Raw genomic sequence first — 27,680 nt, forward strand, 5'->3', positions numbered from 1 at the left:
ATGAGGAAGAGGCTGCTAGAGAGGATTCTGTAGCCAGACTCAGATTAAGGAGAAATAAATAACAATTAAAAAATATATTATGTAACTTCAGAGCAACATCTCCAGGGCCTGAAAAAGGAGAGCTCAGTAATCATTTCATACTCTCATATCCCTTTGATCTGTCTTACCACACACCTCTTCTGTATCAGCTGCAACTCCTCTGTTGCTCCTAGGATCCTTGCTCCAGAGGCTGGAGGCTGGAGGAAATCAGGCAAGGAAATTCCTAGGACTCTTCTCCTCAACCTTTCTAGGCTGCATATATAAAGCAGTGGCAATTAAAAAACAGAGGAAGTGTCCCATTGCTGCCAGCCAGAAGAACAAGCCATTCCAAAGGTCTCTCTAGAACATGGCTCTAATTCTGGTTTAGGTGGGTTTCAGCCTGTCTGACCTCCTTAATCCTCTCTTATCAGCTGTTATTACCTAAAATGTAATAAATTACATGATACAGCACCACAGAAATTTCCATCCACACTCTCCAAATAATGCTGTAAAGATGTTCCTTTGTCACCCTACAGGATTTTAGGTTCTCTCATCATTTTCTTCCTTTTCTCAAGCCTGCAGTGTGCCTCCCAAGTAATGCTTCTCCCTTGTTTACCTGACTTTGAAACACCTTGTTCCCAGACCCTACTGACATTAGGGTCATTGTTCTTGATGCACATCACCCCAGAACTGGGCAAGCTGATGACTGAATCTACCTCCTTTAAGAACAGCTCATCTTATCCTAAGTGACCGGAACAAAGTACAAATAATCCTCTCTCTCTCCCCCTCTCTAGGGAAGATAGAACTCAGTTTCCTCCAACTCTGTAATTTCTAGACAGACACAGGAGTGAGCCCACACCTAAATTTAACCCTGCATTCAGACCCAGCCCTCATATGCTATGGTAACAGGGGTGTATCTAGAGAGAGCTGGTGAGCCACCCTCCACTTGAATTGTACCTTTTGTCGTCTCCTTGGCATGTAAAATACTGTCTTGCATTCATGTGCTGCTCATGTGGGAGTAACCTGGGGCAGTGTGAGCATAGGAAAATCTGCGCATGTAGGAAAAGAAGTGGAATTGCCCTGAGCAAGACAACCTTATTTGACCCTCCTCCTTCCTTTACAGTTGGTGTTTCAGCTGGGACAGAGAGCAATGAGGGGACTGAGGCTAAGGCCAGATGTTGGCATCAGGCACACAGGAGTTTAACAGGTTTTCTCCATGCCTTCCTGCCAGTGCACATTAATGCTGAGCCGCAGTGCCCTCTGTCATTCCAGCTCTTGATCCTTTTCCTTAATCCTTCTATTTATACCTTCTGAGCTGCAGTCTCCTTTCTTATGTGCCAGTTTTACACCAGTATAAATTCATGGATGTCTGTAGGTTTGTTACTGGCTTACTCTCACCTATAAAAAAAGAGAATTAGACTTTAGGGTACCAAATGGAGTATTCCCTATCCCTTGGTTTTGTAAATACTCCTTGTATTCCTATTTTTCATCAGTTAGTTCCAACACACATCAGCCTGCTGTTATTTTGGTGCTATATTCCCAAAATGCACCCCATGATGCTGCTGCTGAAGCTGTGGCAGGGACAGCAGGATACCTGCAGCTTCCTCCATGCTGAGTCAGTCTGGGATAGACTCTCCCAGGGCTGTGTTCCTTGGCACCAGCATCAGCCAGGAGATGTCTATCGGTAGACTTTTATTTTTCTTAGCTTCAGCCTTTATTTTTCTCAGCTGAATGTGGAGACATTCAGCCTGGCTAATGTAGACTGTCCTTAGGATTGTTCAGTGTTCCTCAAAGTTCCATTGAGGAGAGCCAGTTAAAGATTTGGCCTTTCCTGTCATCCATACTGGCCAAATGGAGGAAAAGGCCAGGACTTGTCATGCGTAGAACTGAAATCTAAAGGCAGCATGATATGTTCTTAATAAAGGAGTGATTATATGAATCACAGTAGCAAAATGTTCTTGCAGAGCACATGTCCCACTCCCTAAATGTCTGAGGGCAGCTGTCCATCATTCCAGGGGAGGGATTTGCCTTGGACAGGGGTTAGTTAGTGTGTAGCCCCACTGTGTTACAGAGGAGTAGCTACAATTCCAGAGTCTCTTTTAATGAAGTTCCTTGTGGCTGTTTATTGGACGAAAATAAATTCCAACTGGCCCATATAACAAATGAAACTCAACTACAAAAATGTAATGATATTTATTCACCCAGCTGCCAGCAAACTCACATGCACTATGAGTCATTCCAGATGTGGATAAAAACAAAGTCTGTCTGTGAAAGTAAGTTTCCTGATCCCGAGGAGACTTGGTTTGGGAGAGGAGCTGTGCGCTGACTTCAGCTCTACTCAGAAGAACAGGCAGGTTCTTCTGCAAAGGGGGAGGGGGAGAGGAAAAGCCATTATTTATTCTTGAAAAGAAGGGAGCTGGGAAAATAAAAAGCTACTGTACAGCTAGACATACGTATTTTAAAGAGAAGGATGCTTTGGAAGACTTTGGTGCTGCTGCTGTTCTATTACAGTGCTTATGCCACTGTGACCCACAGATGGAGCAGAGGTAAGATTTCAACCTGAAAAACTATTTAAGAGAAAAATTTGAGTTGTAGATTTGGTCTCAAATTATGTTGCATTATACATGTCTCTAGATATATATATACAATTATAATTTTTCCCTCCAACTCTGAAATTTTTTTCTCCGTTAAACAGGTCAGATAAAAATATACAGATAAATAAAAAATACACATTAATGCGTGCAAAAAGGTAAAATGATATATGTGTTCTATTATAACTAAAATATATAAAATAGCCCAAGAACCCAAATTACATTCTTGCACTTTTTCCTTTCTTCTTTCTAATTTTTTCTCCTGCATCAACAAAAAAATAAAAATATAGCTTATGAAACCTTTAAGTGAAAGCTTGTGCAGTCTCAGGTGGCATAATCTGCTCTAGCAGGAAGATACCTGGCAATAGTAAAGCAAAGACTGTCTGGATTGTGCAAGGTGCCGGGGAATGCTGCTACCCTACCCTGGCAGAGGAGCACAGGTAACACAGAGCAAGTGACCTGGTGTGTTATCAGGCTTCAGCTACCAATGTGACCATACACAGCTGTGACACATTTGTAATTTTTTTGAAGTGTGACAGCAGCATATGGAATGTTTGGGGACTATTGGATGGCATAGGAGATGCTTGCTTTAAAGCTAGTGATGATGTACTTTCCCTTTTTTGGTTTTATTCTCTCCTCTGGTATTTGGCACTGGTTCAGGAGCTGCTGGAAGTGGAGAAAGGAAACACCTCCCAAAAGATTTATTTGATTCTGATATTGAGATTCACAGACATTTAAAGGAACCAGAGTCTGCTAAAAAAAAATAGAGCATTTAAATGCCTCCCTCCCTGCTCCAGTCTCCTCATTATAGCTGGTACCATTCCAGTCTGACATTTGGGTTTGGTTTTGATTTTGTAGGAAAGGGAATGGCTGAGGGAATTAATGAAGAGCTACACAATCCAGCTCAGGCTGCTTAATTTTTCCTTACAATGCTTAATTATTCCTTTCAAAAATCCCTCTTAGTGGGAGCTCACTGGCAGGGCTTTGACCTGGGACTCACCATGGCAGGTCCTTTCCACAACTTTTTCATCAGACTCTTGGCTGATATTGCATGAGTCATTGTACCTGCATGTACCTTACTTTTCTCTTCTGGTATAAGACTGGAAATAGCACCAATATTTGTCAGAAGATCCTGTAATTCTGTGGATAAGAATTTGTTGTTCCACGGGTGACACAAAAATGTGAGAAAATGAGAACTAGATCTGTATATATTAATAAAAAAACCCACAGCTCCACCCTTTGGAAGAATGATGTCCTGTTGCCCAAGAAATGGAAAAAAATTAAGGAAAAGGAGTTCAATTTCATGTAATAATCACTATTCAATTTAAGGATGTCCTTCACTTTTGCTAACACACTTATTTTAATTAAACAACATCACAACCCTAAAAGGAATTAATGCAAGTATTAAAGTTCCATTTTAATCACCATGAATATTTAAAGAAAAACATCAGAACTCTATTGTGCCTTTTGGGAAGGCAGGTTTTTTGTTTTTTTTTTCATGCTGGAAGCTCTAGGGCTTATTTTTGGAGGCTTCAGAGGGAAGAGAAGATTCATTCCCTGTTGTGATAAGGAGTTCAGTTGTCACAAATAGTGTGTGCATGCATTTTCTGTGGAGGAAATCAGATTTCTTTTCCACAACCACTGGGACTATTCTGCTCTAAAGATGTTTTAGAGGCACGAATCCTTCAGCAATAACTACTTCAGTGAACCTCCACTCCCTTGAACTGTGTGTCAACCCAACCAAGTCTGCAGTGCCTTGAGAGGGTCCAAGCGCTGTCTTAATTTTTGAATTGCTTAGAAACCTAGGATAAAATTTGAGTACTGAGCAATGACACATTCTTCTGCACACTCAGAGCTTTTCCCTCCCTCCACAACTGACAACCGAGTCCTGTTTAGGTTAACCTTCAGTCATTTAAGTCTTATCCGAGTCCTGATTTGAGTTTTGCAGTGAAAAGGCAAAGACAGATCATCATCTGGTGTGAGGGAAATGAAAGACAGATCTGTGTATCATCTCCATGTTGACTTGTCATCCAGATTGTTTACAAACAGTAGGGCAAAGGTCTTGCTTTAATTGCCAGCAGTTGTTGTTTGCAGTAGAAATGAGCAGTCAGTATTGTATACAACAATGTCTGGCTTTGACCATTTCTCCATGGGAAGCACTGGGGCAGCCTGGGATCCCCAACCCTTGTAACCAATCGTTCAAGCCTTGGCTCAAGAAGAACTTGGACATGAGAAAAGATGAACGCACTTGTGCTGACTGGGAACTCCCAACTCCCTTTTCCTTTTGCTTGAAAGTATCAATGAGTGGGGGAAAAAAAGAAAAAATAAGCCTTTCTGGCAAGAAAACAGAGGGCTTTATTCATTCCTTTTTCTTTTTAAACTGCCTCAGCCTTTTGCATTAAAAATCTCACACACACTTCTCAGCCTGCCTTGACTGAGCTGTGGACATGGGTCCAGAAGTCACAGGCAAAACTTACTCCCTAGGATGGGTGTGTTTAAAATAACAAAGAAAAGATCCTGAATGATGATTAAATAATTTTCTTGTCGTCACCTCAAGTTTCCTTGAGCCTTTTGCAGGCTTAGCTGCATGGAAGTATCCTCTCAGATTTTGTGACCCTCCTGTCTAGGGAAAAAAGGTAAAGAAAAAAAGGTAATTAAAAGTCTCTACTGACTAAGTATTATTCCCTATGCAATGGCAGAGGTGCAGTTATATAAATTCTTCAAGTTCCAAATAAGAATTTCAGATCTTAAGAGGTGTTTCTTCTGAAGAAACCAAGGAACAAATCCTGGGTTTTAACAACAAAAATAAGCAAAAATACCCCTTCCATGCAGCTACGGCAACCAGTGTCACTGCTTGCTGGTTGCTTCCATCAAACTTTGAGAAGTACCAATCCACTGGAGAGCAGAAGCCAGCCTTGTGAGCATTACAAGAGTTGTCTGCTCCTTGAGGAGAAACCCTAAGGCAATCTTACTAGCACATCTCAGCTGGCAGGAATTTATTTGCTGTAAAGGCTGCCCGATTCTAATAAATAGGACACACAAATAGTAGCATTCTTGCTGTGTGTTTACTCAGAGTGGGAAGATGCAGATTTCTTATGATTGTGGCTTTTGGACAGTGCAGGAGCAGCTGCAAGGGTGAGTTCACTCCTCAGTGGAGGCTGGAAAAGGAAATGTTAAAAGACACAAAATAAGAAGGTAGAAGGTCATCACCCATCAGTGTCAAAAGGATATATCAGCACCACAGAGGTTGCCTGCTTTTGGGGAGTTTTTGTGCTCTTCCTTCCAGACCTCAAAAGCATCACTACAGTCCCATCAGATCTATCTGGTCCATGTGCATTATTTTCTACCCAGTCTCCAGTGGCTGGTGAGAGTGAAATGGCTGTTTGAGAGCACCAGGGGAACAGTCTGCTCTCCTTAAAGGTTTTCTGCAGAAGGAATTGTTTGAAAGAACAGAAGGTCCAGCCTCTTTAATTTCCTCACAACATTGCAGACTCTTAGTATTTGCTCTGGTATGGTGGGAGCTCAGTTTGTGGGTTTGGTGGAGCAGCTGCTGCCTGAGCAACTTTGGCCTGCTACTTCTGCTTGTGGGCTTAGCCTGAGCAGGCTGGCAGCTCTCCAGTGCCAGGAGAGGGAAGACTGTGTAGAAGAGAAAGAGAGACTGGCTGTTGCTAGAAAGCCAGCCAGTACTTTTTTAAGGAAGCACTGTTTGATATGTTCTAATCTCTGTGGTCATTTGGTTGCTGGTGATCTCTGCTGTATGTGTAAAGATTGAGTGCCTCAGAAATTAGAACATGCCCTTTATCCCCACTCCTTTTCATCCTATTTCCCTCTCTTCCCTGCTGCATCTCATATTGCATCCCTACAGCCAGGCTCTCCCTGCTTGAGCAACTTCTGGGATTCCACCACCAACAGTAACTCTTGGGTGACTTTTTTGGCTTGGAAAGCATGAGCAAAGGGAATGTGGCCTGAACACAGCTTGTAATTGCAACAAAAATTGTCAATGGTCATACACATTTAGGTACCCAGTGGTCCTTCAGTAAACCAGGTTATGGTCTGTGTTATTTGATATGTGACGAGGTTTCCAGAGATCTGGTCCAAGCATAAAAAGAAGTTACATCCGCTGGTCCAGCTACCAGAAATTTTTAAATTGTAAGATCTATCCAACTTCTTTTAATTTCTATAAAGACTTTGTTATCCAATTCTTAAAATGTGCAGTGCAAATGAAAGAGATGAAATGCTAAGGAACAGCACCAACTCTGTCTAAGCCTGGCTGTGAAAAGAACATTACTTCTTATGAGGAAAATGCAATATTTTCCTTTCCTCTGGCTCTCATGTGATCACTTGGGAAACTGCCTCAATTGCCCCAACTTCCCTGCTTGTTTAGCCCATTCCAACAACCTCACTGGAGCTGCAAAAGGTGATTGATGTCCTGCAGACATTTTTCCCACTTACCCAGAGTCTGTTCCATGAGTCTGACGAGTTCCTGGGAATGCATATATGTGGGCTGGAGTCCCCTGACGCAAATTATTTCGGCACCAAATATTGCAACTCGGTCTGTGAGGAGACGAAGGCATCTCCTAAAGTAGGTCTGGAGAGGGATTAGGTATTAGTAAAGCTGCTTGGTGTTGCAAAGGTAGCTAGAATATCAGAGTCTCTGAATGGATTTTAACCATGGCAGGATAAATATCCAGTAAGGCAGGGCTGTGACTGTAATCAAAATCCATTCTAATGTGTCCTGAGTCACCAAATGCTCCTTTAGGGGCAGACTTAATTAATTTAACCTGCATGGAGGATGATCCCTGAATCAGAATTCACAGTGGATACCTGAACATGAAAGACATGCAAAGGATGCTTAAAAAAATTAAAAAATCAAAGTTTCCAATCTCTTCTAGGGCAAAGATGCTAAACTCTGATGAAATCAGAGGGAAGATAGATTATGGAAGTTTTTCACATTTTAGTTTAGATCACAGATAGATTTTGTTCTCTTTAAAAACAGTCATGCTGTTAGGAAGGAAGGATCAAGTGATTCTGAGACTTTATTCACCATAGGAAGCAGCCAAAAAATGGCTAAAGCTTACTGCTCACACAGTAAAAGTTAAAAAGAGACAGGAACTAGATAATTTTGAGGAAACCTGAGTAAACAGAAAGAGGAAGAAACAAGAAGTAAAGCTGTTTTCTCTTTGATATGTCCTGGACCAAATGAGATCTATTTGCTAAAAGTGGCACCTGTAGAATCTTCCTGGTGATCCCAGCTCCATCCCAGTACTGAGGACTGCCAAATCAGTTGGACATTTGCTGCCACTTTGGTCATCTTTCTCAGAATTCCTGCATGCTGTAGTGTCCCATCTATTTGCCCCACTTTCAGGGATGGAGCTGTCCTGGGATCTGGATCAGTTTGCACAAAGTTCCTCCTGCCCCAACAAAGCTCATCTGGGAAGCACCTCCTGCCCTTTAAGCCCCTCCTTCCGCTTTCACCTGGAAATAGCTCCCTTCAGCTCACCCCTAACAACCTGCTGCTCAATCTCACTGCTCTTAGTGCCTGTTGATCAGTCAGTGTTCTCTTCCAGAGGTGAGGCAGCTCTGTGATGAGTGAAACAGCTCATGCAAAGACTGAAAAACACTGTGAGTCCCCTGCTGGTCACCTTAACTGCTGGGCCCAGACACCTCAATGGTATCTGGCATTATGCAAACACACAGAATAAAAAAGAATCTGTCCTTCTCCAGAGAACTTTCAGTGTAATTAAGGAGAGGAAATATTAGCATCCCTTTTTGTTGTGGGGTAAATAGTCATTAATTGCCTTGCCCCAGGATGGCTGTGTGTGTATTTAGCCCTGTGTATTGTTAATAGCTGTAGTTATTTTATTTTTTAATTCTGTTTCTGAAGCATAAAGTGCTTTTTCTTGTTTTCCTGGGGTGGATCGTGCCAAATCCAGCAGGAGTGTAATGACTTCTCACGCAGAAAGGAATCCTGTCAGAAGCACTGAATGGTACAATGGAATTAAAGGGAAGCCAGCAGGCCTTAATGAACATCATCAGGCTGCAGAGGCTCTGATTATTCCGCTGGTGACAGGCAAGATGTAAATTGCTGAGGTGAAGAACTGAGTGGGGCAGCAATTAACTCTGCAGCAGCGCCTGTGCCCGGGTTCAAGGCAGGACAGGACCCACAGGGCAAATTCAGGAGGAGGAACTAGTGACTGCTCACAGGCACAGCCAGGGCTCTGTGAATCTCCCTGCAGCCCAGGGGCTCTGCTGAGGGGAGCTGAGTCCATCCAAGATGCAGAGAAGCCAGCTGGGTCCATGGACCTGGCTGCAGCAAAACAGGGAGCTGTGGGAGTGTCTTGGTTTGAAGGGCACAAACCTGGCCCTTGCTTTAACTTTAAAAGCATTTCAGTGTGCAAACCAGCATGACAAAAGTCAACAGTAGTTTTTCTGCTCCCAGGATAGAGGCCACAATTCATTATCTGAAATTTCGTTCCCTTGCTTTTAAAAAATCTTCCAGCCCAAATCAGGTATTTATTTGTTATTTAAAGGGTTTTTCAGCAAAATGGCACTGGCATGGGTGAAGGTGATGTAGGGTCAGCTGTACAGAGAGCAGATGCTGGGAAGCAGAGGGGGAAATGTATCAAAGCATCATTAAAAGGAAAAAAAAAAAAGGCAACTTGAGAATAAGCTGCAAATGACACTTGTTATTTAACACAAATGAAAAACCCCAAGGGGACTGTCATCTCTTGGGTTTTCCCTCTAACTGGAAGGGAAGAAAGTCAATGCAAGGATCCTGTATGTGCCTGTCTCTCATTACACCCAAATCCTGTTTAATTTGGGAGTTGCAATGGCAGCTTTATCCCCTACAGCATGCTTGCTCATTCAGATACGTTAAACCAGCCCAAATCTGCAGCACAGGCTGTGATGTTCCTATGACCAAGGCTCAGCCAGTAACCCCCTTCACCCTCCCTGAGGTGCTCCAGGCTGCAGCAAGAACCTGTCTGCACTTCTCTCCTGTCCCAGTGCTTGTCACAGCACAGGCTCAGTCGGGCTGGAGGCTGAGAGTGGGAGGAGGAGAGAAGCAAAGTTAAAAAAGCTCCACTACTCCCAGTTTCCACAAACATTCCTTTCCTCTGGTGAAAGCATATGTGAGGCCTCTCCTGGCCCAGTTTGCTGGTTAGGTTTGGCAGCCCCCCAGTTCCCCTGAGAGCAGCCTGCATACCACTGGTTCTCTGGAAATTCCTCCCTGGCCACAGGGAAGCAGGTCACCAGCCAGGAGCCAGGTTCCAAACCACTGAGTCTCCCTCTGCACAGGAGGAGCCAGGTGGGTAGCTGAATAAAGATGCTGAGAAAGGGAAAAATAAGCTGTTGAGTGCTCAGAGGTTATTTGGGAGGAAATGGGACAGTGGAAGGACAATGCTCTGCTTCAGTCTCACGTTGGTGACCCAAACTCACAGGGTCTTCTGTAACACCTGCCTGGCCCCCTTGCCCCCTGCCTAATTGTAAAGAGAGTAAGCTGCACTGGACTGGATGTGGATATCTGCTGCAAGCCAGAACATTGGGATTTAATCATCTCCATCCATTTGGCAGGTGGTGGTGTGCCACAAAAATGACCTTGATGCTTCTGATCTCTTCTTTGTCTTGGGAAAAGTAGAGACTTTCCAATCTGGCAGGGATCGTTTGAGCCACAAAGAGAGAGACAGAGACCAAGGCAAAGGACAGATAAGCTGAGAAAGAAAAGGGCGGAGGTAAAAATAAAAATGGTATACAGGAGAGGAAAAATTAAGATAATGGAAAGATGCAAAGCGAGAGAACATATAAATATGGATGGAAAATATTAAAGGGCACCACATCAAGATTAGAGTAGCATTGTCTCCTTTGTCAGCACGGTATGCTTCCTCATTTGAACCCACACTTCAGCAGATGCCCATCTGTCACAGCTGGTCTCCATCTTACCCATCTGCCTCTCAGGCATTCCTCTTGGAATGGTTGCTTTCCTTTGGAGCTGGTTCTGCCTTTTTCTCATGTAAGCAGGACCTTCCAGTCCCCAACAGGCTCTCATCCTACCAGGATACTGAGAGCTTCCAGTCTGGGCAATTGACCTCTAGTTACAGTATAAAAATTAAAGTTATTGCTACTGAATCACCAGTGTGTTAGGATTTCTTCACTTTTTTTAACCCCTCCCTTTGATCTTCTACACTATGTAGGCAAAAAGACTCTTGCCACTGCCCAAGAAACAGCCTGGTTTTATTCCACAGAAGCTGCAGGAATCTTGCAGTTTTACAGGACTGTGGAGCTACAGCATTTCCCATTAACATCAGTCATAAGAAACAGCACCACAACTGCACAAGTCCTTGTAGTTCCTTATCAGTCCCTGGAGGGATGGATCAAGTTTTGAAAGCCCTCAGTTTCCTCCCTGGTTTTCAAAATGCTCACAGCCATGACATTACTTCTTTGTTTATGCTTGGCTCTGAAGAAACACAAAGTGTTTATTGAATTTATTTATTAAGCACAGATTTTATGTCTCAGAGAAGCGTTCATGTTTTAAGCCCTCTTTTAAAATAAAAGACATTTAAAACATGCTTCATTTTTTATTTATGTAATTATTCATGGCTTGGCACCGAACAAACTCCATTTCCAGTTAAACACTACTTGTGGACCTCCTAATATAGTACAGCATGTGTTGAGTGAAACCATCTATTTTTCATAGTTGCAGCAACTTCTGTTTTCCTAGATTACCATGCCAATTTGGCAGAAAGTTTTGGAAGGTAATAGTTTAGTGATAAAAATGTATACACTATTTGTTCTGCTGCTTTCTACTGCCAGGTTTTTAATAAACAGAACTCAAAGGGGCTGCCCTACCTTGACTTGTGCTTAGCAAATATAAAGCTCAATTGGGTCCTCACAAAGGAATGAGGATAGAAAAGTATCCAAAGACTTTTCCACACTGGGCTATCCCATTGCAGGAATCAGTGGCAATCAGCAAAAATCAGATCTACCAGCCCCAGTTAGGCCCAAGTGGCAGGGGACACTCTGTGCCTGTTCTTCTGGGCTCTCCAGCAGAAGAGGATGATGATGATGTGGCCTGTTAACACACAGAACATCTGGGAAAAGCCAGGGTGAAATGAATAGGCATCACAGCATCTGATCTCTCCCTAAAACCATCCTGTTCTTTTGAGGGAAGACAGCAGCCACTTGGCTGAGGCCTGGGCACTGCTGCGTTGTAGGGATGGAGAGAATCCTGTAGGAAGGCAGAGCAGGATGGAAATGTTTAGCAGAGGGACTGAGAGATGGGGCAGTGACACAGGCTGGGGAGTAGTGGTGCTGCATTTTGGTGCTGCATTTTCCATGTTCACAGCAGGGAAGTGCTGTGGGCTTCAGTTGATGAAGTCTGGTTTTGAAGAATCTGCCTGGTAAACACCTAAGTGTTAGGGATACCATAACAAATTGTATTTCCCTAGAAAGATGCCCCTTTTCTAGCCAGAAGCTGTTTTTTTTTTTTTTTTGGCTGCTGGACACTTGCTGGGAATTTCTGGATGCCCTTCAAGCCCTCAATGACTAACTGCATGTGCCATAGCCCATCAATCCATCATGCACCCAGCTCTGTCAGCCCCGCTCCCTGTGCGTGCTGCTCACAGCCAGTGTGCTCCAGCCAAAGGGAATGCCAGAGCTGAAAAACATGTGTACTTAGATCCTCCAAAGGAACATAGAGGGACTCTGAAGTAAAATATCACCATCAAGGCAAAGAGCTCAGTTTTTACTTGCACAAATTCGGCAACGTAACCAACTTGTCACATGTCTTAAATACTCCCTTTCTATTTTCATTCTCAAAGATGGAAATGTGTGTCATGCCCAGCTGGCTTTTCACACCCACTTGTGATGTTCCCCCAGAAGCTTTTCCCTCCTGGTTGATTTCATGCTACCGGCCATGATATGATATATCCTCAGCCGGACCTGAGACTGGAGCTCATCACCCCCTGGATGTCTGCCTGCTGAGGTGGAAAAGAGTGTCAGGCCTTCCCATTGCAGTTCCAGCTTGGAGCAAACTGTGCTTTACTGAGCTGTTTCCAAAGCCCAGTGCATTTCCCTATGGATGCTGTTGCTGACAAATTAACACATGTATTATTCAGGCAAAGTTATAAATCACCTTCTGAGCCTTCCTTTCACAACAAGCCAGCGTGCTCATGGCAGCCTGTCTGTAACCCACCACAGTGGTTAACAGCTACTAATCCAAGGAGCTCAGCCATGACAAGCTAGTTTTCATTCTCCTTCATCCATCCTTAATCCTTGGCACTCAGAGGTCAAAGCAGAACTTAAAGATTAATGGGGCTAGCATTTGGAATTATAAATAAGTAGACAAGTAGTCCCTGCCTTATTTTGTGGCCGTACTAAATGTCAGTCTACCCCTACAAATGACCTCTGTGTTCCAGCATCTCAGACAATGATTACTCTAACTTGGCAAAAGGAAATCATATGAAGATGATGTAAGATGGGCATCAATCACATATTCATAACCAGGTGGTGTCTATAAGCTTACCTGGGAGGTCACCATCACTAAAAAGCTGAGGAAGATCTGTCATGCAGATATATCACATGCTGAAGTCCAGCTTTGGCAAGGAGTGATTCTGTAGGCCAAAGCAACAGACAGCAGATGGACCAGAAGATTTTTCGCTAGCAGGACGTAACCCACACACCAGCAAAACCTTGCTAGGCAAGCTCATTTCATTATGCAAGCTTCAGAGTCTCTGAGCTAGCAAGGAGAAATCCCAAATGTAGAAAACAACAGGATGAGATTTACGATATCACAGCATCTTAATTAAAGTGCCTCTCCACGGTAACAGTGCCTTCACACACAGCCCTCACACACAGAGGAGTTAAACCAAGGAACTGACTCCCAGCTGGTTTCAGTCAGCAGCATCCTAAACAGTTTCGTGGAAATCAGGCCTTCCTCCCTTTCTCTTAATTTATTCATCCTAAATTTAGAAGATGAGGTCATTTTTTCCTTAAACATTTACTTACAATATTTTCCCATAAGCCAAAATCTATTTGTAAAAGTAAATTTGTAAAGTTCAGCTCAAATGGCTCCAGAAGAGGGTGTACATTAAGGAAGAAGAGCACTGAATCAAATACATGTGACAAATTGGCAGGGAGCCACTGGGAAATGGCACCTGTAGGGGCAGGGACTGCAACAGTGAAAGATGTTGAGAAAGGTTTTGAATTTCCATCAACTTTAGGGACAGTTGTCAGCATTTTGTGCCTTTCAGGTCTCTCTCCTCAGGAAACAGGATATTTGGGTTGTTCTGTTTGCTGTAAGATTTCTGTAACCCTGACTCAACTGTTCTTGTCTCGTCTGTGATCTCAAGCTAGTCTTTTACAGCACAGGCTTCTCTGTGACCTGGCTGCCAGCAGAGCATAGGGCTGGTGGTGCCAGCTCAAGTCATCTGAGGATCTCACCTACAGTGTCCAGCAGCCTTGAACAATTGGCAACATTCCAAGTTTTAGCAGGACTTTCTGTATTTAATGGTGAATCCATTGTACGTCAGTCTCAGCTTTATTTCAGCAGATCTTGAAACCTGAAAGATCTTGAAATAGACAGGTTTTAGGAGAGTCTGGAGTAAAAATGAAGATTGAAAAAATGTCAGCTTTTGTAAAATGGAAATCCCATATGTGTGTTTGTGAAATGGGGGATGCAGCTATAAACCAAACCCATTTTGCATTCATCCTTTACATTTCTTGCTATGTTTGTGGCAATATCACAAAGACTGTCTTGTGACAACATCACATCTGCACACATTGAAATCCACTGATCAGGTTTAGTGGAGAATTATATTCGAGCTTTACTAACATTTCAATATTATTTCAACAGAGATGCAGACATTACCATAACAGGGCCCAGACATGCTCACAGGTGTGTACTTGACAGAATAGATGTCTTCCCACGCTGATCCTCACTCATCTCTCCAGGAGAAACGTGTTTGCCCTGACTCTCACCAGGGATACAGCCCAGCTTTCCATTCTTCATGCTCTGCTTATGTAACAAAGCAGCTGTAGCAGTCCAGTTCAGAGACAAACCTAAATCCATCTTCAGGTCTTGAGTCCCTTTCTCAGACTTCTTACCTTTATTGACACTACTAGAAATCATACAATGATTTGAAAAGGCATTACCTCCAAAAAATAACACATTTTTTTAGAAAAAGGACCCATTACCCCTATTCTTTTTTTTTTCTGGGCAAGGCTGATTTATTCTCTTTCTTATCCAGCACATATTTGTGTCATTAAGAAAACCCCAGCAGGTGCACTGACATTTGGAGCTCAATGAACAGCTGGAAAGGCAGCTGGGTTTCCCTGCTTTCAAAGAGCAAATGAAATCCCAGAGCAGAGGAAGCAGAAAACTGGTATTTATGTATTCACTTCCTAACAATTAATTTCAATTTGGATGGGGATCTGAAGAAAAAGGGAAGACATGTCTGGTTCTTTCGAATTAGAGTGAGAAGATATGGTCAATCTATTATTTATTTCTCCTCAGTTCTGAGCTGTGATAGTCATACTTAGTGAGGATGAGGAGTACCTCCTTGTTTCATGTGTGTGAGCAGTTCACATGTGAATAAAATAATAGAGAGACTGCTCCTAGACCCACTGTCAGACACTTGAATTTATTTACCAGTTGAAACCAATCACAGATGGCTTAAGTGAATAATTCCAGGGTCCCTGGCATTTCTGAGCTGTCATGTGATCATGAAAAAAAAATTCATACTACTCCCTGCTAGGTCTGTGGTTCAAACTGGACCTTTGATTCTTTTCTCTTCATCCAGTCTGGGAAAAAAATTTACATATTCTTTTTGCCAGTTCAATTTCCTCTGTTAAAAGCTCAGGGGGGTGTAAGCATACAAGGGGAAGTGTTTGGCAGCTGAAGGTCCTGCAGCCAGCCCTCTCCTCTAGCAGGAGTAATGACTACCCTTGTTGAGGTGGCCATCAACAACAAGAAAAGGATCTTATCCATCTGGTGGTTAGATCAAGAGTGTGAAGGCATGAGGAAGGGCTTCTGCTTTTCCTCCCAGGGCTGATTTCCATGCTTAGGTCATCTGAGGACTTGAATTATCACCAGCTACACCAAGAACAGAGCACAACTGCACTGGGAGTTTCTCACACGCAGAAATGCTGCTGGCGTAGCAGATGTGTTGTGAAGTGAGACAGCTAAAAACCAGCACTGGTTTTTTTGTTTGCTTTTTCCCTTCATTGATGACCAGGCAGATTCCTGGCTCAGCTGCCTGTGTGGCCACTCAGAGCGGTGTCAGCACCAAGGGAAGGAGGGAGCGCCAGGCAGGAGCTGCCCCTTGCAGCTCCAGCTCGATTAGGTCAGGCTCAGCAAAACCCTGGCCAAGCTGTCACCTCTGCCTGCCAAGACACAAAGGAAACCCAGCCATTCTTAACTACTGAATGAATACCTTTTCTGCGTGCCCAGTGACTCAGCTCTGAGGAAATGCGTACCTGGGAGGTGGTGCATGGCTTGAGTCCACCCCTTTGGGCTCTGCGATGTTGATATAAAAAGGGCAGAGAACCAACCGGTGAGAGTGATTTGGTGTTGAAGGGCTTTCCTTCCTGAGCAGCAATAGCACCATTCAGGAAGCTCTTGGAGCTGCTGCAGTTCTGTCTTTTCCCATGAAGCAGAGCTCTGGTATCCTTTGTTCTCTCTCCATTGCTCAACAGCAGAGGCAGATGCTTCGTTCTGCTCCTTGGGTGTTTTCCCACAGCTCAGCACCAAACACAAACACCCTGCTGTATTTTTTCCTTCCTTCCCTCGCTCCCTCCCTTCTCTGCTGCTTCCTGGGAGAAATGGAAGTAGATTGGAGCCTCGTTGTAGCCCTCTGCCTGTTCATTTGTAGGAAACGAGGAAATGTGAAATAGGAAAGTATTTCAAATGTGTTTAATTAAGACTGCTTGGTGTCTTTCCCTTGGATCAGAACCATTGTAAGCAACAAAGACAGGGAAGGAGAGGTGGCTCTGCAATGAAGACAGGAATATAAAGTACTGGGCCATTTCCTGACTCTGCCTGAAATTAACTGTGTTACCACAATTATTTATTGCCTATAAGTTGAACCTGTGGAGCAGGGTTGATATTTCTTTCCTTTATTACTGCCCTTCACTTACACAGTTTCTGCCATAGTCTATTCCAGTTTGTGCTAATATAGCAGCAAACTGAAGGATAAGAAAACAATATATTTCACTTCTTCTTTCCTTCAGTTTCTCTGTGTGCATTTTTTTCTCTTCACACCTTCTGCAGTGACTTCAGTATATTAAAGGTCTCTCCTGGCTGACTGGAATGTTTTCTTATGAGCATAAATAATTCCAGGTGGGGACCGCTCCTTATCACACCAAGGGTTGAATAAATAACACAGCATACATTGTTTCAGCCTGGGAACAGGTGAAAATGCTGCATAATGGAAATTTCATGTGAGGGAATAAATTCTCAGACCATTTTAGTTGGTTGGTGCTTGGGATATTTTTGAAACCATTTCACTTAAGTCATGAATGTAAATATCCTCACCTCTCACAAATACAGGCTCAGGCGAACCATTTTCTTCTCTAGCAATATCCATTTCTGCAGGCATAATGGTTTTTTGGTCCTTCTAATGTACCTTTGCATTTCTAACTTGTGCCAAGTAGCTAGACAGGCTATTACCACTCTAGTTTTTTTTTTAATGGGAATTCTGTTGCACATTAATCTAATCTCACACATCTCTGGTCATTTACGAAGGGCAGAAGTTTTATGTGGGAATGAGTTCTGTTTTATGCAACTGAGACGTGCTTTCAGAATGTGTTTGTTTCTGTAAAAGGAGGTAAATTGGTAAAATCTAACTTACTGTGAAAAAAACCTGATAATATATTGCACTATGGAATGAAATACAATATGCTATTAATTTTAAGTGTTTTAAAGTTGTTGTGGTTTTTTTTTTTCCTAAGAACAGTATTCTGTTCTTAGGGAGATCTACTTCCTACATCCTTATTAACAAAACTTTTCAAGACAAAGCTTTTCCTTTAACCATTTTTTTTCTTAATAACTAAATATGATGCTAATGTCTATTCTCAATTTTAGTCAAAAATTATGAATTAAGTTTAGCTTTAGGAGCTAACATAGCAAGGATATGAACTGAGGGCAAAAAGAGGCACATTCTCTTGGTAGGTGCTTTTAAACATGTGCTAATTCATGTTGTTTTGTAATTAAGATGTTTTCTCCATCTCACTGCTGTGTTCTCCTAATGGGCACTGGGATTTAATCCCCCAATGATGGAGATTTAAATGTATCAAAGTTGGATAAAAGTCTTTGCATTGCACTTGTTGTCATAGAAGCTGATTATGTCAATAACCGCAAATCCAGACACAAATTTCAGATGCTAAACTGTAGCACTGCAGCGTTTTTTGGGGTTTTTTTCCTTGTCTTTCTAGGATTTTGTATGTGTTTCCCCATATTTTATGCCCCTTATTCTTCCTCCAAATCCCCAGTCCGTCAATTTCTCCTGCACTGGGACAAAGTGTTCAATGATATCTAATATAGCAGTTTTGATATAGAAATGCAAAAAGTGAGGGAGTGTAGCCAAAGCTCATGTGCTGCCCTGACAACAGCTGCAGGCCCAGGACAGTGCAAACACCTTGCAGATGGTGAAGATGCATCCTTCTGGGGATGAGCCAAGCACAGGACAAGGAATAAAATGCATAAAACACATTAATGCTCTAAGAATCCTGCCCTTTTTGTGATTTACGTTACCGCTTTCACTGCCGGACACACCTGTCACAGGTTAGCATCCCCTCACCCTGGTGTAAGTGAAGCTTTTGATGCCACTGCAGAATGGTAAAAGGTGCCATTTTCAAGGTATTTTCAAGTAGTGAATTGTTACTCCAGCAATGAAGAAACTCAGCATGGATCCACCAAAGTGTCATTAGACAGAAATAAAGTTCTTTATGTATAAAAGAGACTTCTGGTCTGTCTGCAAGCCCTCAGAAATAAGGTTATCAAAGAGAAACATGAAACAAAAGCTTTTTTCAAATGTATGCAAACTTTGACACTTGTGTCCTTTTCTTTTCTGCACAGTCTGGGCAAGGAGAGGTCAAACCTTTGCTTCGCACACACAGTAATAGAATCATCCAGAAAGAATGGGCCAGGTTGGGAGGGGCCACAGTGGATCACCTGCTCCCAGCCCTCTGCTCAAGCAGGGTCATCCCAGAGCACATGGCACGGGATTGTGTTCAGACAATTGAAAATATCTCCAGTGCAGGAGATTCCACAACCCCTCTGGACAATCTGCTCCAGTGTGCAGTCGCCCACACAGTAAAGAATCCTCTTGTGAGCATTTCAGTCATTTGTCCTAAAATCCAAAACAATAGCTTCTAGGATCTGCCCAGCAGTCTCTGCAACAAAATAGATTCAGTCAGCCTCGACCTCTCATCATTTTCTGCATGGCATTAATTATAAAGACGAATGTATCTGCCTTTACAATCACTTTATGGGCAGTGCTTAGTTTTTTTTCTTTGTCAAACACTTGGATCCATCTTGAAGAATCAAATCCTTCTTGTTCCTCTTCTCCTCCTGTCCTTCATGAAAGGTGTCCTTCTGAAGCAAAGAGATAACTCTTTCCCATGCCTCTGATGGCAATCAAAATCATTCCTTCTGAGTCACAACCCCAATTAAACTGTTCATGCCCTAGAGCCCTGGGGAGCTGTACTTGCTTTGGAGCATGGTCTGCACGGGTCCCAAATTGTGCTTCATACCTTTTCATAGGGGAAGAAAAGGGCATTGATGATGCACAAATAACTGAGAACTCCTGCAGCTATGCTCTGTGCTTATTGAGCAAACACAGCACAGGAAGCAACTGGGAAATAATGAACAGATGCATGAACTGGAAAGCAAAACTAAACATCTGTACCCTCACCAATCAAACTGCAGGGAAAACCTGGGAGAGGATCACAAATATTTACCACACGGCTAATGAAGTGCAGAAGATTCTGGCAGAATCTCTTAAAAGAGATGAAAACATCTTTAAAATGAGGCTATTGTCAGCCTCAAATGTGATGTTTTGTTTAAGCCTTAAAGATGCTTTAGCTCAGTGGTTAGAAGCAGGTCAATGAGTTGGCAAACATGGCTTTTTTTTTAAGAGCCTTGGAGAATGGAATTGAGTCAACAGAGCAGTAGGAGGTTGGATGGGCTCCTGCAGCAAGAAGAAAATGGAGATTTCTGTGCCAGTTTTGAAGGGCACTTTTAACCACCCTTAGCAGGAGATGTGTGGGCTGCCTGCAGCTTCCAGGCAGAGGCAGTGCTGCACTCCAGGCACAGGATGAGGCTGTGCAGGGCCAGGCAGGGAGGCTTGGAGGGGGTGGCTATGCTCAGATATGCTGCTTTCGCTGCTCCACCTCCAGCCCTGAGCCCTAAGCCCTGAGCAGGCAGCAAGGCAGAACTCCCAAGGCTCCTCTGCAGAAGGGATTTTGAAGAGGATGAGCAAGGCAGTTATATATGGATATACAATAGAAGATGTTTTCAGTAAGGACAATGAAAAGCTTATTTTTCCTAACTTGTATCTGCAAATCATAAGTTTTTTTGTTACACGACTGACCAGCCCTTAAGACAGAAGCACCCATATCTGCATTGGAGATGTCTTAACACATTTGTAAGAGAAATAAAAACAACAAATCAATTAGATACTCTCCACTGACTTCAAAGATCACTAGGCTGGGCTTTCTCTGTCAATACTAATTGGGGATCTCTGCTGCTTAGATGTTCATGGCTACTGCCATTGAAATGAATTGGCTGCAATATGATAATAATGCACATCACTCTGCATCTCCAGTTGCTTGAGAGCTTTATAGAGAAGTCCCTTGCAAAAGAAATTAGTAAAGGGTGATAAACTCTTCTACTGTTCCTTGATGTCCCCAGACAACTCATGTAAGAGATGGAAGTAAATGCAGGAAGAAGTAAAAGTCAGCAAAAAAGCTTCAAGTGGAATTTGCAATCATTAAATGCAGAAACTGACTGGAAATCTTTCAGTATCTCAGCTTTTGTACTTAGCTGACACATGTGTTAAGTCAGTACAATGAAAATCAGAGTGCTTGCTCCAAGTGCTCATCCAGACTTGGAGGAACTCGTGAATTCATGGAGAGGACTGTGGAGGGAGTGATGGTGGAAGGATTTGACTACTGAGCAGGAAGAAAGAGAAAAGGAAGGACTGAATAAAATGCAGATCAAGAAAATCAGATAACCATGACAAATACAAAAGACTTTCTGAGTAGAGTCTCCAAGAAATATAACAAACTTTAATATGTTTTGGGAACGAGATAATGAGACGAGGGAATCAGTGCTACAGAGGCTGGCATGCTTCTGATATGCATAAAAATCCCTTCTCACGAAAAAGCAGCCCAAGCCCTTTGAATCTCCTAACAAACCCTTCTTCTGTCTGAAGTGTTACTTGTGACTCAGCAAGTGGGCCAGTACTGAGTCAATAGCATGGCATTCATTTTTGTGTGAGTCCTTTGCTGTGGCTTTTCTGAGTGAGTGGTGAGGGGCTGAAGCTGGTGGTTCCCAGCTCAGCTCCATGGAGGGAATCTCTGCTTGGATTGAAGCTTAAAAGCAATCAGTGTTATGACAAGAAGCACAAGAGCACTGAAGCAAGATGCCGCAGACACTTTTCCCATGGCTCAGGGGATATTTGAGATGTAAACCATCTGCAGACGTAGAGGTATTCCATACTCTCAAGGTGTTTTCACCAAAAGGGCATCTAAAAGCTAAAAGGGATAAAAATGAATAATCATCATTATGGACTGGATTTCTGCCAGCTGCTAAGTAATTAGAGTTTTAATTGCCCGGTAATAAAAGTTTTAATTACTCAGCAATTAGTGCTTGAAGTTTCAAGTGCTTCACATGTACTCTGTTGTATCCTTGAATTGTCAAGAGAAAAAAATGGAGTAGCTCCAGTGTGCCTCACCAAAGCTCTGAGCAAGAGAGGGAAACATCAGGGATGGAGCAGCTATGCCTGAAACCCATCCTAACTACTCTATCTAACTACAGTAGGTTTATTGCAATTCAATGAAATCTTTTACCTTTTCCCTAGCTAATTTAAGGCCAAAATACCCTTTCTATCTTCAAGTATGAATTGCTTCATACCTAGCATCATCGTGATTCATTTTCCATGTGCGGGATAATAAAGGTCCTGAGGCTCTGGTTTCTCTCTTCTTGCTTCACTAGAATTAACAAGCCAAACTATAACAAAGTCAGCAGTTGCCAATGGTGCAGGAAGCATTTAGGGTACAGAGTCTGGAAGAAACTGCATATATATGATCTGCTTGGGTAACCCCAAAGAGGCAAATTGTCTGATGAACCATGTAGTCAGAGAGTTGGGACAACTTTTCCATAAGATAATTACAAATAATTACAGTTGCTTCAGCTTTTTTTTTTTTTTTTTTTTTTTGAATGTCTAGAAGAGAGAGCTTTAAATGATGTTCAGGTTTTCTACAGGCAGCTTGCAAAATCCATCACAAGAACTTTGGCAAAACCAGGCAAAATTGATTTAGTGAAAATGTTTCATGGGGAAAAAATCTGGTAGAGGAAGGATGGGTTGAAACCTTCCAAAAATTCAAAGTAAGCTGCATGTTCTAATACATGTTACTCATAACTCTAAAAAATCTTAATTTTGTCAGAGGAATCATAATGCCTATCAAAATTTGGGGGATTTGTTTCCTTTATTCTTAGACTTGTTTCCAAATTTATCAGTTGGCAAACAGAGTTAAAGTTGAGAAGTGAAGTTTATGGGAAACATACCAACAGTCACATAAGCACAAGTTAAAAACAAACCCTTCCTATTCCTGAATGTTAGAAAAAAAATCCAACAAACTCAAATTATGATTACCCAAACATCAAAATCGAAATAATATACAAATAAAACATTAAACAAAGTTTTTTTCCTTTCTGCTCTGAAAGTAATTTAGATTTTTTTAACAGTACATGGATGGTTTGTAACCTGGTTAATAACTCAAAGCCTTTAGGTCTTCTCTAAATTTGCATCAGATGTTTTCTATACCCTGGACTGTCCAGGTCACTGATTCCACAAATGCTCTACTTCACTGGGGTGCTGAGTTCAGGGACTGTACATATGTTTCCTGTCTCATTTCCCTGAGACAATGTCTGTAGTGCACTTCACAGTGGTGAACAGACACCTGATGGTAGCAGGCTCTGTTTTCTCCAGTTATTACACTGCAAAGTATTAAAGTCACACTAAGCTGGGATTCACCTCACTGGATGTAGCTGCCTTGCCTAAGCTGGTAACAGGCTCAGTGAAGTGACACAGACATCTGGATGAGTCACTCTTTCCAAGTGTAAATGCCCAGGGCAGATGAGCTGGTTACTCTCTGGTTACTCTCTGTCTCTAATAAATAAGGAGAGGCAATTGAAACCAGGAGAAATGTAGACTCTCAGAAGCATGACAGTAGAAGAATGGACCAAATAAAGTAGGTTTTGTTGAGTATCAGTACTGATTTCCCCCTTCACATCCAGGAAAAGGGACTGTATTTCAGACAATGTTAATGCTGCAATTATCATTATTCCTTTCACCTCTGACAGTGCAACTCAGAGTCCCAGGCTTGGAAAACAAAGCACCCTGTGTTAGGCACCCTATGGATCCAGCTAACCTCCATCCTTGGTCAATCAAGGTCAAAGCAATCCCTGCCAGACATTTCATTTACAGTCGAAGGCCATACTGTACAGTAAGACTTTGCAGGAGGCATTTTTTTTTACTTGATTCTACTATTGAAAAATGCTGCTTCTTGTCAGTGTTTGTCACCTTATGGAACCTGTCTTTTCCCATTGCTATTTTCCAGCTATGCTTTTCCCAGCTGCTCAGCGATTCAAGAGGTCCTCAGCTGCCTTCCTCAACCCGGTGTTACAAAACTCGCTGGAAGATGTGGTCCTGCTTTATGAGGTTCAGTATATGGTGTCTTAAGCCTTAACCAAGACTGGGGGTACTGCCCATACTGGGGTTATCCATTCTCTGGCTTTGTGTCACTTTTATTCACCCCAGCAGTAAACCTGTGGCTATGTGATAGTTCACCAGAAAGGTGGGAACACATAGCAACTTTCTGGTCTTCCCCACCTCCAGACAGTGCAACTGTCTCCATTTGACAAAAATTAAAGACCTAAGGACATGTTGTTAATTCACATATACTCTGTCTAGAGTCTCTTGGAGAAAATAAATAGCTTTCTGTGCTCTGATTTTGTACCAGTTTCTTTTAGCTGAGCTTGACATTGACAAAGGTCAGAGGATCTCCATCAAAGATGAGGAGCTGGCTTCCCTGAGGAAGGCTGCTGAGTTTGACACCATCTGCAACGAGATTATCCCCAAGAGCATCACAGAGATCCGCAGGCTGAGCAGCAGGCTGTCTTCCTACCCGAGGGTCCTCAAGAAGGAAGACTTTGAAAGGACAGTGCTGACCATGGTCTACACGGCCTACAGAGCTGCTCAGTCCCAGGGGCACCAGAAAGACACTTGGGCTGAATCCTTTGTCAATCTCTACAAAGCCCTAAAGAACGACTTGATGCTCCCATACAACAAACAATCCTCATAGTGGAAGGGGAGCAGCAGCTCAGCCACCTGCTCTGGTTGGTGAAGGACACCTTGTAGCACGCCCACCACTTTATTCTGTAAAGAGTTTAATAGCCTGCTTCGTGTAAGATTGTTCGTTTTCTGGCTCCCTCTTGTGGAGTCTGCTTACTAGTTCCATGCTAAAGGGTGAATAACGTCTTCAGTCCTGAGAATTCGATTTTTGTGCTGGCTTGGAGGCACGTTCTGTGACAGGAGAAGAAGGCAGTTTGGTGCACAACCAGACAGACCCTTGTTTCAGGCAAACTCTTGATTCATCCCTTGGGTCTCCTATAAGCAATACATAAATATACTGTGCTTGTATATTTATACTGTGCTTGTGCTCACATGCTGGTGTGTAAGTGCTGGGGAGTGCTGCTTTCCTAGCTGGGGAAACAAGTTCATGTTTTGGCTGGCCAGTAAAAGAATATTACACAGAGATGAAGGCCCACTGTAAAAGGAAGAGGTTTCATAACTGTCAGCCTTCTGAAATTATGCCACATATTATCCATTCCAAATGTTCTCATAAATAAGCACCCTCTGATTCAATTTATTTGGGTGAGCCAGTGTTTAATTGCAATAACATTTTCAGAAGACAAAGGGCATTGTGAAGACCAGCAGCAAACAATGCCTGTGAACGTATTCCCCGCTTCCTGGAGCTGTCCTTCCAAACAGTCTGCAATGATTCTTTCATTATTTGCACATGACTTTGCTTCTGCTGCTTGTTTTTTGGTTTTGTTTTTTTTTTTGAAAGGAACATGTATTTGTCCTCAGTGGAATCCAAGGCAAGACAAAAGCCCTATTTAATTTAATAATGACACATTTTTCCTGGTTCTATCACTTGAACGTAGGTCATCTAAACCTATGCTCCAGAATCCCACTGGGGCAAGGGAGGAAGGTGCATTAAAACACACCTGGTGCTGAATTTGGCACTGTGGCTCTTTTTTTAAACAGTAAATTGTATATTCATTTCAGTATCCTTGTGTTTGTGTGTGTGTGTCTATGTTCATGCATGTGTGTGCACATGAGTGCTGAGTACGTAGAAGAATCCCAAATTGTTCAGTCAGGGAACAATTGCATCTGACCACTTGGCAGAAAAGGCTATTTACCAATTCAGTGGTGCGAATTATGAAGTTGGGAGCAGCAAAGGAAAAACTGTAGAAATACTGCAACCAATTATAACGAACTCCCAAAAAAGTCATGAACGGAAAATAGATAGAAAAAGGAGATCTATTTTGTCAGAAGGATGACTAGCTATCAAAAATCCAAACTCCTCTAAATCAAACCCCCTAATGTTTGTGCACAGGAGATAGAAACTCTGTGTTTCTATTGATATTAGAGGTGCTTCTACTTCCAGACCATGGGAAAATAGTTGAACATTTATTTCATCCTTTCATATCATCATTCTATATTTTTCTATTGCATAATATATTAAGGATGCAGGTCCGAATCACAAATCCCCGAGACTAAAACAGACCTAAGGATTCCAGCCCAAGCTCTGAATCGTGTTTAACTGCTTTTGCATCACTTGAGCAAAAGGAATTAAATCTTCTGTGTCCCTTAACAGGGGTACTTCAAGGATTGGAGCTGAAAAAATCCACCCAGAAGCACAGCAAAGAGCACAGTGCGAGCAGTCAGAGCACTGGGTTTGGCAAACACCTGTGGGAATGGGGCAGCACAGCAGCCTTGGGGCAGTCTGGCCATGGCATTAGCAGTGGACAAAGGGCTTATAAAAGACAGACTCAGTCTTGTTTCTCCCAGGAGTTTCTGGATTTGTGTGTTTGAGTGTGCACATTCATTTAGACACACAAGCGTGTAAGTGCTCTTTTGTGCCTGGAGGATTTTGTTGACCATCTTCAAAGCCTGTTTGGCAGATGGCAAAGGAAACTGCAAACCTCAGGCACAAAGTTGTGGGTCACAAATATCTCTGTCTCCTCTGCTTGCACACACAGAGCTCAGCACCCCCAAAGCAGCCTTGCTTTCCTGCCCACATGCCCTTTGAGCCCTCAGCTTTAATACTGATGATCTGCTTGTGATTTCTTCCCCCCAGGCTTTGTAAACACATGGAGGGGAAGTGCCACAGAGTTCAACACTGCCTTTCCAGCTCTGCTTCTTGGCTCCCTAAAACACCACTTGCTGGAAGGGCCTGGAACCAGGGCAAGTCATAAATGCCTGATAACCAACTACTCCAAGTCTGCAAAAATCGCCAGAAAGAGAACTAGAGCAAATATTAATTGCTATGAGAGAACTAGAGCAAATATTAATTGCTATCTCACCAATCAGAGAAATACTTCTCAGCCATTCACCTCGCCCCACAACAGGATGGCCCAGCAGAGTTTACTAATCATAAAATATCCCATAAAAGAGAATTACAGATAATTTTTAATGTCTTATAATTCCCTATGGCATACATACCTTACCATACTTACAAATTGGTAACTGAAACATTTATCTTCTCAACAGAAAATAAAGGTTTTATGAGTTTGTTTCCCTCTTTCTTTTACTGTGTGTAATGTAAGAAAAAGATTTATTCCTTGGGAAAGTGCTTGGACTGCCCAGGTTAATTTAACAGAGATTCAAAATGTAATAATAAAAACATTCTACAAAAAAAAAAAAAAAAAAGTCCTTGCCTTTGCATTGTATTGATTTCAGCAGTAGATTTACTATTCTGCTACTTCAGCTTGAGTAATTGCTTATCTCAGACTGTGAAACTCTACATGGCAGCAGCAGTACCAGAGAGAGGAGGGAACAGCCCTTCCCTCTGAAGGAGATAATAAACAGAAATGGGAGTTCCTCCTTTTTGCAGGGTTCAGGTGGAAAGGAGCACTCTGCCTTCAGGGAGGTTCTTGGAGCTTAGGGCATTTCCCTGTCTCAGTATTGCAAGATACAGGTGTAGGTTACCTTCTCCTTATCTCAGCTTTTGTCTTATCACTTTGGAGTGAATCTTCTTTATGGGCAGTTCTTATCTGACAGTTTAGAAAACCATTGGCCCTAAATGGCACATTTTATCCACCCTTTGACCTTATGGATCAAAAAAATATGAAATAAGATTATACCTTTCCATTTAAAATAAAACAAATTTTCATTTTATGAACATTTTAGATTTTTTTGTTATTTACTTAGTTTCTCTGAAACTATTGAAAAAAGAGATCCTGAGCTGTATTGGCCAACCCAAAATCTTCACATTAATGATAGCTTTTCTTCCAGATCTAGATGTTAAATTTACCTGAAAGGTCTCAAGGTTCTGTTGCTTGATGGAAGTTTTGAGATCTAGAAATCTAAGATACAATTATTAATTTCAGGAAGAATTCACCCTGCACATCAAACTCCTCTGCAAGGCTGCATTTGCCAGATTTCCAGGACTCAGGGTCACAGAGGCTTCACAGTCCAGTCAGGTGAGCTCAGTTTTTCACTGAGTAGAAGAGGGTGGGCAGAGGACAGGCAAGCAAGTTTGAGGGGCATGGAAAATCCTAGA

The 27,680-nt window shown here is 42.5% G+C and overlaps 1 protein-coding gene across 1 annotated transcript; it reads left to right on the forward strand.

Moving 5' to 3' along the window:
- Positions 1-2,279: 2,279 nt before the first annotated feature.
- FAM180A (family with sequence similarity 180 member A) lies at positions 2,280-26,798 on the forward strand. Its single transcript, XM_038155665.1, has 3 exons — positions 2,280-2,564; positions 23,448-23,548; positions 23,850-26,798. The coding sequence occupies exons 1-3, from the start codon at positions 2,489-2,491 to the stop codon at positions 24,189-24,191; spliced, it is 519 nt and encodes a 172-aa protein (XP_038011593.1). The 5' UTR covers positions 2,280-2,488; the 3' UTR covers positions 24,192-26,798.
- Positions 26,799-27,680: the final 882 nt, after the last annotated feature.

Source organism: Motacilla alba, chromosome 1A (assembly GCF_015832195.1).
Source record: "Motacilla alba alba isolate MOTALB_02 chromosome 1A, Motacilla_alba_V1.0_pri, whole genome shotgun sequence".
Lineage (NCBI taxonomy): Eukaryota > Metazoa > Chordata > Aves > Passeriformes > Motacillidae > Motacilla > Motacilla alba.